Below are 15,489 nucleotides of genomic sequence, written 5' to 3' on the forward strand. Positions count from 1 at the left end.
AGATACAAAAACCAGAACAGACCATGCTCAAGGACAGATTTTATCACCCTGTTAGAAGATTCATGAATGGACCTCTTGTACGATAAGATGGACTACTGACTTCACAATCTACCTCGTTATGATCTTGCACTTTATATCTGCACTGTACTTTTTCAGTAGCTTTTATACTTTTTCCTCTGTTACGTTCCCGTGACACGTGATAGTGGTACCCTTGTCACGTGATTAGGGTTGAAGCTATACCGGACTTGAGGTGATGGTCTTGTGATGGTGGAGTGATGTCATTTTCCCGCCAGTAGAGGTCATGTGACAGGTTTTTTTTACAGGGTATAAGAGGAGGACCCCTCCCTGTGAGGAGGGGCAGTTCATGGCTGGATTTGCCATGTTGACTTCATGCCACTGCGTGATTTAATGTGATGACGCAGTTTAGTTGAAAGATGAAGTTTTATCTAATGCCTAAAGTTTAAAAGGTCATTGCCAGCAGTTTCTTTACAATACTGCTAGTTGAGAATCAGTGGAGAGTGAAGATCGGCGGTCGGGAGTTAAAAGATCGAGGGGAATCGATTTCAATGGTGAAACGGGTTCGACCTTGTTTGATCCTTATTCGGAAGGAATTTATTGACTGTTCTCGTGTTAATCTCTGCGAAATAGCAGAAAAGATTGAGGACAGTGTGGTAAAGGAAAGGTCAGTGCCTTTAAGCCATTTTGTTCCGTAAATTCTTCGTGGGAAAAGTTCGACTTTGGGGAACCGAAGCAAAACGACGTGAAAGAGAATTTAAATCGTCTTAAGAAGTCTCTCCTTTAAATGGACTGTGAGCATTTTGAACTTTTGGCAATACTACTTTAAAGAACTGTTCTTGCAACATCGCTTTAAGGACTGTAAGCTTCATTGCTTTAAGAACTGTTTAAGCTGCCGCACAGCAGCTGATTTCCGGTTACGTTAGTGATTTGTTTACTTTTGGGGGGTTTGTTTTCAGTGTTTAATAAACGTGTTATTTGTTATAAAAACCCTTGCCTAACTCATATATTTATTGTTGCCTGAATCCATAACACCTCATTGTTATTGCTTTACTTTATTCTAGCTCAATGCACTGTGCAATGATTTGATCTGTATGAACAATATATAAGACAAGCTTTTTGTTGTATTTTGGTACATGTTACAATAATAAAGCAATACCCAATCTCACTTTTGAGGACATGCCACTTAAAATAGGATAACAAATAAAATGGACTTATTTGCTGCCAAGCAACCATCTCCAAACACCACCAGAGGTCAGCACAGTATTGATAATGAGAGACACTAGCAGTTCCATAACTGACAAAGTCGTGAGCCTTATTTCAAGTCACAGATTTGGAAGAGGTACAGTGGGCGACGGTAACGTCACTCTCACCCTCTTGGATTTTCTTTTAGACCATCTCCGAGGGTTGTTGAGAATAAAACCTACCACTGACAATAGAAGAACTAGAGAAATGAGTGATTAATATTCAAATCTTCTCTCAGCCAGCAAAGTAAACTCCAATTACACGTAAATTTAAGAGCAGGAAGCACTGGCAAGAAAAATACATCCTTCTGGAAGATGTTATCCTTGACTGTTGAACCTGCAGTAAGCTTGCATCATGTTAAGTCACCCATTCTTACTGTCTGTGCTACAGAAGTCTCCATCATTTTTGGTATTCCTAGTGAAAGGGCATTGTTCGATGAGTCATTCCTCATCACAACTTTGTTGTTGAGTCTTCAGTGGAGAAAAACGCCCCACATCTGGAAGTGCTGGGAAGCTGGTTCAGAGAATCTGCTATACATGGCAAAAATTGATTGGAGTGGATAGCCAAGGTAAAACAAAAATTGGGCCCAGGAGAACAATAATTCCTCTTGTTGGTAGACAAAGAACTGGTCATCAAGTGTAAGGTGTACTCAGTGTTGCTGGATGTGGCACTGGTGTAGCCCATAACCTGCTGCTGCATTGTGACAGTCATTTAAACTATTTTCCATTTCATCTGGAGATCCAGGATGGAGTGTCCAACAGGTTATAATATACAAGTCTCCAGACAACAGAGGAAGCTCTCCTTCGCCTAGCGTTTGGAAAATCAGATCACTCTTCAATCCTGCTTTTGCTGAAGTACAGGCAGAAGCTGAAACAACAGATGGCCATAGTTAAAACCATTCACTGTTGGTCCGACCAATCAGTCTCCATGCTGCAGGACTGCTTCGATGACGTCGACTGAAATGTTTTCCATGATGAGGATGCTTCCAAGTTCTTGGATAGTCAAGTGCTTCATCTGGAAGTGCATCAACGACGTTGTCCCCCAGAAGTCAGTCAGGGTCTTCACGAACCAGAAACCTTGAATCAATTGTTCCGTGTGAGAAGCACTTATCACACAACACAGACCTTACGCTGCCAGCAATCAGTAAGAAAAGCAGCTACGATCTGTGCAAAGCTATCAAGGCTGCAAAACAATACAGGGTCAAGATTCACTACGAATAGCACACGTGACTTGTGGCGAGACATGCATACCATCATAGACTTCAAAGCCAAACATAGTGATCTCTCCCAAATGAGCTCAATCACTTTTACTCTCGGTTTGGTGTCGCTAACTCTGAGCCCCTGCTACAACCTGCGACCTGGTCATCTCTGAGGCTGAGGTATGCAGATGTTTCCAAAGAGTGGACAGTCGTAAGGCTGCGGGACTGGATGGCATCCCAGGACAAGTACTCAGGATGTACGGTGCACAACTGGCAGGTGTGTTTACAGACATTTTTAATCTCTCCCTTTCCCAGTGTAGAGTGCCCTCCTCACCTCAATAATAAGCAAATGCTTAGAGATGCTGGTCAAGGACTACATCTGTAGAATGCTTCCACCCAAACTGGACCCAATAGCCACTACTCTACATATACCATCCTTACACATCTGAGAAGAAGGATGCTTATGTAAGAATGCTGTTCTTGGACTACAGTTCAGCATTAAACACCATCATTTCCTCCAGGCTCAACAGGAAGCTCAGAGACCTCAGCCTTGACCCTGCCTTGTGCAGCTGGATCCTGGACTTCCTGTCAGATCACCTGCGGGTGGTAAGAGTGGGCTCTCTCACCTCCACCCCTCTGACTCTCAACACAGGAGCCCCTCAGGGCCATGTACTAAGTCCCCTCCTTTACTCCCTGTATACCCATGACTGTTGCCACCTACAGCTCTAATTTGCTAATTAAATTGCCAACAACACTACATTAATTGGCCTAATCTCAACAATAATGAGGTGGCCTACAGAGAAGAAGATATCTCTCTGACACAGTGGTGTCAAGAAAACAACCTCTCCCTCAACATCACAGAAACAAAGGAGCTGGTTGTGGATTACTGGAGGAATGGAGATGAGCTAATCCCTATTGACATCAATGGATCTGGGGTTGAGAGGGTGAACAGCTTTAAGTTTCTCAGCAAACACATCACTGAGGACCTCAGGTGGTCTGTACAAACCAGCTGTGTGGTGAAAAAGGCACAACAACGCTTTTTCCACCTCAGGCGGTTGAGGAAGTTTGTTATGGGTTCCCAAATCCTAAGAACTTTCTACAGGGGCACAATTGAGAGCATCCTGACTGGCTGCATCACTACCTGGTATGGGAACTGTACCTCCCTTAATTGCAGGACTCTGCAGAGAGTGGTGCAGACAGCCCAGCACATCTGTAGTTGTGAACTTCCCATGATTCAGGACATCTACAAAGACAGGTGTGAAAAAAGGGCCCGAAGGATCATTGGGGACCTGAGTCACCCCAACCACTATCTATTCCAGCTGCTACTATCCAGGAAACATCGCAGCATAAAAGCCAAGACCAACAGGCTCCGGGACAGCTTCTTCCATTTGGACCTTTGTGCACAACTTATCCTTCATAGAAAAGTTGCTATGGAGAAACAACTTCTACTACAAATGCATCCAGCAGTGGTCAGCACAGAATGACTCTGCTTTATTGGCCGTTCCTAGGGACTCACACTGATATAAACATCAAGTGATGCTCGGAGGTCATCAACTCACTGAAGGACGCATTTTGGTTTTCTTCAAACTTGTTGGACTCACTGTTAGGAGATGCCAAGAAGGGAAGGCTGCCAACTGGCACATTTCAGGTTACGGGAGTATGTGCTCAGGGATACAATGAAGGCTGGTGCAGCAAAAGGTTTATGGACAAGGACCATAATCTTACATCCTCCTGCCATTGAGCATCGAGGGGCCGGTCCGTGTCTCTTCACAGATGAATTATTGAAAGAGAAAACACAAGCAACAATAATTCATTATAAATAGAAGATACTGCTTTGATGACACCATTAACATAAAGAAAGCCTTACTGATGTTCTCCAGAATTGCAGCTGCTGCAGAACAATAAATTAAATTTGATATAAGTCAGTGATAATAAAACTGATTCAGATTGTATTGTAGCAACACACAAAGGAACTGGAAAAACCCGAGTCAGGTTGCATCTGTGGAGGGAGATGAATAATCAATGTTTCAGGTCAAGACCGTTTATCAGGACTTGATGAAAACATCAACTGTCCATTTCTCTCCATAGATGCTGCCTGAACTCCTGAGTACCTCCAGCTCCTTTGTGTGTTGTTAGAGACTTCCAGTCTCTCATGTCTCCTAATTGTATTGTAGTTTATGCAGATATTTTAATGAAAAGGTTTATTTTTGAAACAAAAAAATTATGAAACCAAATCTTATTCTATTTAGAGTTATTAGAACAATGACCAAATAATTAGCCAAAAAGGAGGGTTTTAAGAACCACCAAAGTAGGAAAAAGAGACAAAAAGGGCTTTAAGAAATAGAATTCCTCAGAGAGTCTAGCCTATTGAGGGCACTGTTCTCAATGATAGAGTGATTAATATTGCAGATTCAAAGTACATTTAGTATCAAAGTATGTATGCAGTAGCGATACATACTGTCTGTAGTAGTTCCCCAAAGACAGCCATGAAACAAAGGCAGTTATGGAACTCGCTCAAACAAAACATCAATGCAACCCACATAGGCAAAACAAAATCACGTAAAACGGCAACAAAAAAAGAGTGAAAAACACAAAATCGAAAATGTCTAGGCATAGTCAGTTCAGCTCAGAGTTCGTTATCTGCCAGCCATCCTGATTCAAAGTTGCCCAAAATAGCTGCAAAAAAAGGAGCGACCAAAAAACCAGAAACACATCATAACACGAACTAGAGTCCAATCCACAAATCACATTGATTAAACCTTGCCTGAGACCCAGAACTCCAGCACTATCTTCCGACAGAATCGAGGGAGAGACCATTCAAACACAAACACCTTCTCCTGGCAGCAATGAGCAAAGGGCTGGTAGACTGCGCTGACCACCTGCTGGCTTTCCACAGATAACCTAAAGGCCACAATTCATAGAGCTCAGAATTTTAAAGGACTACAAGAGTTTACAGAGATAGATGTTGGTGAAACAAAAGAAAGATTCAAAAGCATTGATGTGGATTTTAAAATTGAAGAATTGCCAACCTGGGACTATTGTGAGTCAGGGATCCTCACGTATGACAGGTGAAAGGGACAACACAGATGACTTCCGATTTACAAGAGGTGCAACACCAGAGAAGAACAAGGGGAACACTGGAGTAGCCAGTGCAAAATTCAAGCATCTTGAGTCCAACATTACCTTTTGTGCAGGGTGCAGAGAATCAGGCCATGCCCTCTGATCAGTCCAGAAAATGCTGGTGGCAATTACATACTGTTGAGTAGCTGTTAAACCTCCTGCAGTTAATTTATGGTGTTGAGAGTAGTCACTGCATCTTGTGGTTGAGTAAGAATGTTGGTTAGAAATGGTGCTTCCTGCAGAATTCATTAGTGTCCCTAATCATTACAGTAAACATACAACTGAACATCCAAACTGATTATTAATCAAAGAAATTAATCTGACCTGCTCACGGCATGGTACAAGAATTAATCTGCACGTTACAAGTATGATACATAAAAGAGAGACGTAGCATAGAATGCATTGGGGGTATGATTTGCCCAGTTGACTGTCCCTGGCTCTTACCCTCACTGGCACAGCTTGTTGTGTCAGTCAGTACAGTGTTACTATCTTATTACCATACCCAAGCCACTGACAAAAAACTGGGAACCACAGCCCACTCTCTCTGTAACCTCTAGTAGCCACTCAACCCTTCAGGGGTTTTGGTCTCATCCAGTAATGGACTCCTGTGAATCTCTCACCAGATCCACCATGATCAAAAGCTGTGATTTCCAGAAATCCCTCTCCTTAAATAAGTTTATGGCTCTGAGTAATTTATTTTCCTTTTCCATCGTGAAGTACCTTATGGCTTTTTAATGGCGTTCAATTGCAAATGGAAGTTGCTTTGTTTGGTAGAGGAGAGTTTGTTAATGTCTTGCAGCATTTTTAATGATCTTCCTGGATGACTTTGTAACTTTGCAGAGGAAACATGCCATTGGCCTACTTTTGTTTAAAATATTTGTGATCATTTTTGCTGCCTCCAAGTACCCAAACTTTGATGCCCAACTTCAGCTGTGAGTTTTTAAAGGAACATAGCCTCTCAATTTGCCTTTTGCAGTATCCACTGTATTGTGCCTTATAGAATATACAACACAAGAGGCCACTCAGCCTAACAAGTCATCCCTGAACAAATTATTTCAGCTCCCTTTGCTACAGCCTAGAGTTTCTTCTCATTCCAAGTGTTTATCAGGTTCCCCATTTAAAATTATTAAATAAGTTTCCAACCTTCAAGACAATGTTTTCAGCTCATAACAGCATCTCCTTTGAATTATTAAGTCAATTCCTTTAAATTGGTGTTGACCACCCTGCTGTGAAACATCTTCTCCTGATTACTCTATCTATTGAAGTTTCCCATTAATTATCCTTGTTTTAAAGTCATTCTTAGTTCCCCAGTTTCTCCATTTAATTGAAGCTCCTCACCCCAGAATCATTCCAGTAAATCTCTTTTCAAATCTCTGTACAGCTATGACATCCTTCCAAAGGTAGGGTATCCAGGAATGGATCAATGCTCTTGCTAATACACAGTATAAAGCTCAAATACTACGAACAACTGGCTCCAGTCTTCCCCCGATCACATCATCTTAGAGTCAGAGTTGAACAGTAAAGAAATTGAACCTCCGGCCCACCTTGACCAGACCAAACTTTCTGCCCATCTACACTAATCTCATTTTCTGCATTAGGTCTGTACCTTCCTATGCCTCTCCAATTCAAGTGCCTATCTAAATACCTCTTAAACATAATAATTGTATCTGATTTCATCAACTTCTCTGGCAGTAAGTTCCAAATATCAGTAGCTCCAGATGTCCGTCATTTCCCATCCACATCACTGGCCTTTGAATGTGGAGCAGAGGCCTGGACTACGGATGCCCTTTGCCCCACGTCCACACTGCTGATCATTTAGATTCTCTTTAAAACTCCTTCCTCACACTTTAAGCTCATGCCCTTTTGTTTTTAATACACCTGTCATAAGGAAAAAAATCTGTCTATGCCACTTAACATTATATACCTCCTCCTGTCTCCTTTTAGCCTCCTTGCTCCAGAGTAAATAAGCCCAGCCTATCCAATCTCTCTCTATAACTGGTTTTCCATTCCAGCACAACCACATCCTTTCTTGAGTCTGACAACTACAACTGCACAATACTCAAGTGCAGTCTAACCAGTGTTTTTTAAAGTTGCTACATAACATCCCAACTTTTATTTTCTATGCACCGACCCAGGAAGGCAAACATGCCATATGCCTTCCTCACCATCCTATCTACCCAAGGTCTCTCTGCTCATCCACATTCCTCAGTGTCCTACTATTTACTGTACATGTCTTAATCCTATATGACTTCATAAAATGCATCACCTCTGACTAGTCAAGATTAAGTTCCACCTGCCAATGCACAGCCATCTTTCCACTTAATCAATATCTTTACGTAACCCGAGTACGTAAAGAGTACTCGCTACTCACAACACCATCAACATTCGTGTCACAAACTTAGTAATCATACCACCAACATACAAAACAAAACCATTACTATATATCACAAACAAAGGTCCCAATAGTGAACACTAATTACAAACTTCCAGTCAGAAAAGCATCCGTCCACCAATTAGCCATCTTGCCTTCCATGTGCCTTAACCTCCTAGAGCATCCTATAATGCAGGACCTTACCAAATGCCTTGCTAAAGTCCAAAAGATAACAATTTCCACCTGTCATCAGTCTTTACAATTACCTCCTCAATAAACTCAAACAAATTAGACAGACAGCATTTCCTCTGCCAAGTCAGTTCCTTCCTTTCCAAATAAATGCTACCCCTTAGAATTTTCCTTGGTAATTTCCCAACCACTGCTCACTAGTATGTAGCAATAGAGCTTAAGTCTGCAGCCCTTCTTAAATGAAAGAACATTAGCAATTCTCCGGTCTTGATGCACACACATTAACAGCAATTACACAACATCTTTCATTTTTAATGTACTTTGTTCTTGTGCATGCAGTTGTTGTAAACAATGACACAGCGAACTGACATTATGTCAAGTAATCACATCCCTGGAAGAGCAGGTGCCTAGTTCTGCATAATTCACAATACACCAGGCTGCCCAGAGACTATAAAACTGGAATAACCAATTTTGTTCATCTTTCCCAGAAATCTTCACTTGCTTCAAAGAAAAATATGGACTTTTTGGGCTAATCCTTGATTCCTGAGTGAGGATAGACACAATCTTCCTATTCCATGGTGCAGTTGGAACTTTGCAAATAGAAACTTGAACCAGTTCAGAACAAGAGGGTGGTCTGCACGAGGCAGTGAAAACTGCACTGTTGAGGGGATCAGACAATCAGTTGATGAAAACAGGGTCAGTACTCTATCTAAGTACAACCTGCTTATCACATACAAGTTAAAAAGGAATCACAAATGGCACTTGGCTTTTCCCCAGTTGTCTGTGATCCTGCTGCCAGCAATCGTCGATGCAGAATCAGAGGGTCCAGGGTCACATATACCCTTTCAAGGGAATTGAGTCCACCTCTCTCTGCTTATTGTGCCTCCTACTCCTTCTTCAGATGTAGTAGGTCTGCAAGGACTTTCTGCAGCCACTTTTGCCTCATGGGAGGCAGTTCCTGGTACATGTCGAACCCGATGTTTGACTCCACGTTAGGCAACTTGAAATGAAGCAGATGCCTCCTCAACACCTGATCGAGAGAGGGAGGGAGAAAAGAACCACGGTTAAATACACATATTCCATGGCTTTGTTGCCCCACAGCACTTTGCAGCCAACTCTGGAGTGCAGTCGCAACTGTAACATTAAAAATACAAGTTGGCTTACACACAAAACGTAGGTGCAAAACAGCAATACACTAATGACTCACAATCAATGATACACCTCTCCACCATCATATGGTCTTGGAACACTAGCTCTTTGTTTATTCCTTTTTTTTTTTTGCATGATTTATATTTATAGCAATTTTATGTCCTTACACTGTACTGCTGTCCCAAACAACAAATTTCATGTCATACAAGTCAGTAATAATAAATCTAACGCAGCCCATTTGAGTATTACTGACTGATGGATAAAAGCTGGCTTGGTCAATGAAAATAACTTGCTTGTCCTTTCTTTGAAAAATGCCAAGGGATCTATTACATTCACTCAAGGGAGTACCCAGGATCTTGGTTAATCAACACACCTCTAATACTTTAGTGCTCTCTCAACAATGCACTACAGTGTCAAATAAATTGTGACATCAGGTGTTGGACTTGAACCTATAACCTAACTCAAGAAAAGAATTGCCACTAATGAATCTAGCTCATTACTAAGTGGTGCACTGAGAAATCCTCTCTCATCAATGCCTTTTTAAGGACTCCTGAGGGCTGGCCTTTCCCACATTCAAACCAAAGGTTAAGAGCTCTGGCTCCACTCTACACAATACTGAGCCAGGCCAGATCACAATGCCAGAGGATCAAGAGTTTGAACACATGAATACAAAGGTGTATTTAATGCATAAACTGGCCCTGAGTTCACTATTTTCTGGGAAAGGAACATCTACTGGGATCCAATGTCAAACTGTTTTTACACAATTTAAAACGGTTCATTCTTGTACATTCCCAAGCAATTTAATTGGAGCAAGCTGTCTATTCTCTTCAAAGCATCGTGATCTCAGGAGCTTTAAAGTGTAAAGGTCCTCGACACCCTATTCAGAATCACAATATCTTGTGAGGGAACCAGAACTGAACAAGGCTTCAGGAGTTATTTGTAAAAAGGAGAAATGTGTACTTATCCAGAGGAAATTCATTCATTCTCCAATATCAGTCCTACCAGATGAGATCAGTAACCTCGTACTTCTTCGCAGTTAGCACTAGTATCACCTCTCCACACCCTGACATCCATTCAACCTGGTCAGCAACGGCAACTCAGCATTTTTGAGTGCTTGGGAGCGCACACTTCTATACACTGAAGTAGGCAAAGTCAAGCCCAGAACTTCCACACATTAGATTACCATTCCCTGAACACCAGTGTCCCTCTGTTGGACTCCTCAGAAGTCTAGTGGGGCAGCAATAACCTCTGCATATTCCCCCTCATACTGGCAGGAAACTTTGACACACAAAGCAAATGTATTCATCTGAATGGCCACAAAGGTACTGGCAAGACCAAATTCATTTAACACTTTAATTATTTTCCTTTCATCAGGACTGATTAAGGATCTTGGCCCAAAATCTCAAATGTTTATTCTCTTCCATAGATGCTGCCTGACCTCCTGAGTTCCTCCAGCATTCTGTGTGCGTTACTCTGGACTTCCAATATCTCCAGAATCTCTTCCATTAATTAGTTTACAGTGATTTAAATTTTAAATGTTCAGAGTTACATAATATTCAGAAGTGTTTTTAAATATTTGTGAATATTGAAGGCATTCAAGACAAGCCTGATTTTTCAATTACAAAAAAAAATCCTGCAACTGTATCTCACAGTTCAGCTGAAATCTGGTTTCATGTGCTGGCACCCCGCTCTAGTAATCAACAGGTTGTAAATCGGTGAGCTCAGGCAGGTTGGTAGCAAGGAAATTCCAGATCACACAGCCTTAAAAATAAGTCACACAGAGGAAGCAGCTACTAACCAGAACAAGTGCCATTCAGATTATGATAGTATAAAAAAGATACTGTGGTGACCATTGTGAAAAGGATCTTTTTGAGTATTGCAAAACATATTTAAATGTTTATTTGGGGTGTGGGTATCAAAGGACTGTTTTTTGCTACACAGCTTCAGATATCCTCGTGGTGAGGATGGTTTGATACCTCCATACACTGGTATAGGGCTGTGCTTTTCCCAGGATCAAAACTGGAAAAGATACACACTGCCTAGTCAGGACAGGTGTTAATTGGAGGTGGGAGCTCCAAGCAGCTCTGTTGTAGGAGGTCCAGAGGCTGTTTGAATTAGAGACTGGCAAGGCAGTATAACTGACAGTGACTGCAGGTGATGAGATGAGGACAGGAGAAGGGACTGCAGGCATACATAGAAACACAGTAATTGGTAGATGAGGAGAGGCTCATTTAGTTCAGTTTTGCCATCATCATTATTTGATTATACAATTCCTCCAACCTAATTTTAGTTTTGGTAAAAGAACCTCAAGCTTAGTCAGGCTTTTTTGATAATTATAGCTTCTCATCCTTGCATTATCCCCAGGATTCTTTTCTACACCCTTCTCACCGCCCGACCTGGAAGAACGGAGTCAGAATGACACAGTTCCCAAAGTTAGCTAAAGCTCAGTTCCTCCCTAATCCCACCTGCATTTTTTCCTTAACTTCTTAAATATATTTATACCTTTTAACTTCTTTTATAACTATTAGTGTACATAATGTTTAAATCACGATTAACATCAATCCTTCAACCAATACCCACCTCATCTGTTAATAGGTATGACTTTCGCAACATACTCCTTCGGGCAGCATCAAACTCCTGCAAAACAAAACATCATTAAAGGGAAGGTGGGAAATATTACAATGCACAATGTTACGATAGGAAATTAAGCATCCAGTTTCCACTCAGAACTGTTTGGTACTAACTGTACCCAAGCATTGGATGATTGTCAATTGTAATTATTCTGCTTGTTTTATGGCCTCAGTGTGAACTGGCCAAGCAAACCTAACTTAGTATTTCAGTGATTACAGTATAGTCTAGTAGTGTGGACAAGATCTGTTAGTTCGAATAATGAGTTCTAAAATCCACAGCAATTCCAGAGCAGAATTCTTGCATTATAAACAGTACACTATTGTTGGAGAAGCTGAACTATATTCTATTACCACCTAGAGTACAAGATCCCAGTGGATCAGTTAAATCCAAAAGAAACAAGCTTATCAAGCTTTTTCCATGGAGTCCAATGCCTAAAATTCAAGTGAATCAAACAAACCTCCTAGTTAATCCCTTATTTCAGATTGTAATTAAATTGAGTTCTTACGCAGGATACAGCAAAAGAATACACACCTACAAATCTATTTCTTTTTCCATCGTGCATTTATAACTTTTCCCTTTAAGGGTCAACGCTACTAATCGCAACCAAGTCTTGCAACAGCAGGTTTCATATCTCAGTCGTTCTTTTTACACTAATTTCATCCAAATTCCATTTGCGGTTTATCAGAGGTTATTTACAGCTGCAAACTGACCTACCTCTACCACTCTCAATCATCTCGGGTGTGGACATTTTCAATTCTTGGCCTATTTTTGTTATCTGCTCTAACCAGTGAGACTGTACTTCCCTAATTCTGGCAATTTTAAAGATCTCTAGTTCTCCCCAGTGGAAGTCATAAGCATAAAACTGAAGTCTTAAAGCTCTAGAATTCTTTTCCTAATCCTTGCCACCTCCTTTAAACCACTGTTCTAAACTCATCTCTTAGGACAAGCACCTTTTACACTTTACCACATTCTTAATGCGAGGTGCTGTGGTGGTACGTCAATCCCATTATTTGCCCTCAATTTTTAAAGAACTCAATTCTTTCTTATTTATTATATAAATGTATGTTTGTATTTGGGAATAGAAAGTCTTCTGCTTCAGGAGCACCACTTATTACCAGCTCAGGTACTGCTAGATGTAGAGAAAAACTCAACTATGTCCGAAAATATATCTCAAACTCAACAAGATACCTCTGAAGCTCTGCTTATGACAATTTCCACATTGCCTCCCTTCAGCCTTTCTGAACAGTGTGGCCATTTGTAATCTCAGCCAGTCAAATTAACTCCTTGTGGTGCTTGGATGCAATGGTCCTGGGGAGTTCCTGCTCACCAGATTTCGAATCTCTAACCATAAAATGCCACCCACACTACCATCTGTACTGCCATGATGGAGTCCTGATAGTGTCCTCAGATCTTGAGTAGATCAGCTGGCAGGGTATTTGCAAACATTTTTAACCCCTCCTTACTTCAACCTGCTTTAAGAAGACCACTATCACCCTGATGCCCAAGAAAAATAAGGTAACATTACTCAACAACGACTGCCCGGAGGCTGTGACATCCACAATCATAAACGCCTGAGAGGCTGGTCATAGCATACAATACAGCAGCTTGAGCATCTCAGGCAACCTCAACCCCCTGCAATTCACCTACCACCAAAACAGATCAAGGCAGATACCATGCCAAGGCCTTACACTCATCTCTGAAGTACCTGAAGAACAAAGACAGGCACCTCTTTATTGCATGCAGCTCCGTCTTCAACACCATAATTCAAACTCAACTCCTAGGTCTAGGACTCAGTACCTCCCTCATCAAATAAAACCCTTACTTCCTGGCCAAAAGTGAGGAAGTACCGGAAGCAATCAGTAAGGTTAGGCAGCAACATCTCTGCCACGATTATCCTCAACCCCGATAACCTGCAAAGCAGCGTCCTCAATTCCTACTCTGCTCTCTATACACTCAACTGTATGGCCAGATTCTGCTCCATCTCCATGTAGCCACCATAGTGAGCCAGATCTCAAATAATGAAAAGACATAGTACAGGAAGGAGACAGAGAGCTTAGTGCCATGGTGTCAAGACAATGTCCCCCAATGTGAAATAAACTAAACAGCTGGTTATTGACTTCAGGAAGCCAGGTACAATACATACCAAAGTCTGTATCAATGGTGCTAAGGTGGAGATGGTTGGCTGCTTCAAGTTCCTAAGTATAAATATCACATTAACTTGTCCTAGTTCAACCACATACATGTTACGACCTAGATAGCACACCAGTGCCTCTAATTCCTCAGAAGGCTAAGGAAATTTGGCCTGTCCCCATTGCCCCTCACTAATTTTTACATATGTAACACCGAAAGAATCCTATCCAAGTGCGTCACGGGCATGGAATGGCAACTGCACTGCCCAAGACAGCAAGAAATTGCTGAAAATTTTGGGCACATTTCAGTACATCACGAAAACCAGCCTCTCCTTCACGAATACTGTCTACACTTCCCCTTGGGAAAGCAGCTAATATTATCAAAGATCCACTCCAAACCTGGTCATTCACTCTTCTCACTTTTATCAGGCACAGATTCAAAAGCTTAAAAACACCCATCACCAGCCTCAAGGACAGTGTCTACCCCACTTCCTCTTGGATGACAAGACAAACTCTTGATCTCAGTATCTAGTCCACTGTGGCCCTTACACCATATTGTCTACCTGCACTGCACTGTTACACTCTATTCTCCATTCATGTTACCGCTTTTTCTGTTGTACTAACTCAATGTACTTGCGTCTTGAAATGATCTGTACGGATGGCATGCAAAACAAAAGCTTTTCACTGTATCTCAGTATATGTTACAATAACTAATTATCAGTTGGGACTGCTCAGACTTTTTTCATAGTATGTGCCTGAAGCCACTATGAAAGTAAACTTTCAGCTTCCAGTTCCAATCGAGACATCAAATTTGAAAAATAATCCAAATTTTTTCTCTACCAAATAGGGTGCTCTGTGAATTTATATTATTTTCATGGCACATGTGGTGAGGGAGTGGGCATGAATCAAAGAAGAAAGAACTCTATTTGCAACAATAATGTGCATTTATATAGCACCTTTTCTAAAGCAGAATGTCCCAATGAGATACTTCTGAAGTGTAGCCACTTTTGTTATCTACACAAATGCAGCAGCTATTTTACACAAAGCAAGGTCACACATAAGCAATGAAGTAACAGCCAGATAACCTTTTCAAACTTGTGAGTAGAAGGATGAATACTGGCTGAGGGATGTGTGCATTTCTACGACAGGATTGCAGTGTAAAACTTCAACTGAAGATTGTCAACACATTAAAAAAAAACACTGCTCCCAGTTCTGCTGCATTATTTGGTCGATTTTCTTGAACCTTGAACTCTCATCTTTCTGATTCGGAGGTGAGATAGCTAGGAATGAAATTGCCACAAAATCGGATTCTTAAATGGAAACCCCAGTTCAGCATAAGCACTTACTGCAAGTGTGAGGGAGCATTTAAAATCATCTGCTGACCATCAGGGAAATCCAACTCTTCATCAAGAGCATATGTGCTCAGTCAAAAGCATTACTAC

At 41.3% G+C, this 15,489-nt stretch overlaps 1 protein-coding gene across 4 annotated transcripts in view; it reads right to left on the bottom strand.

Annotated features, from left to right (window-relative positions):
• Positions 1-5,644: 5,644 nt before the first annotated feature.
• rpap1 (RNA polymerase II associated protein 1) overlaps positions 5,645-15,489 on the bottom strand; it is a 150,545-nt gene continuing 140,700 nt past the window's right edge. For all 4 annotated transcript variants that reach the window (XM_073040307.1, XM_073040304.1, XM_073040305.1 and 1 more), the window contains exons 24-25: positions 11,868-11,924; positions 5,645-9,168 (exon numbers count right to left, since the gene is read on the bottom strand). In XM_073040307.1, the coding sequence (XP_072896408.1) occupies positions 9,025-9,168; positions 11,868-11,924 (201 nt within the window). In that variant the 3' untranslated portion in view covers positions 5,645-9,024. The remainder of the gene's footprint in view (positions 9,169-11,867; positions 11,925-15,489) is intronic.

This window comes from Hemitrygon akajei, chromosome 3 (genome assembly GCF_048418815.1).
Source record: "Hemitrygon akajei chromosome 3, sHemAka1.3, whole genome shotgun sequence".
Taxonomy (NCBI): domain Eukaryota; kingdom Metazoa; phylum Chordata; class Chondrichthyes; order Myliobatiformes; family Dasyatidae; genus Hemitrygon; species Hemitrygon akajei.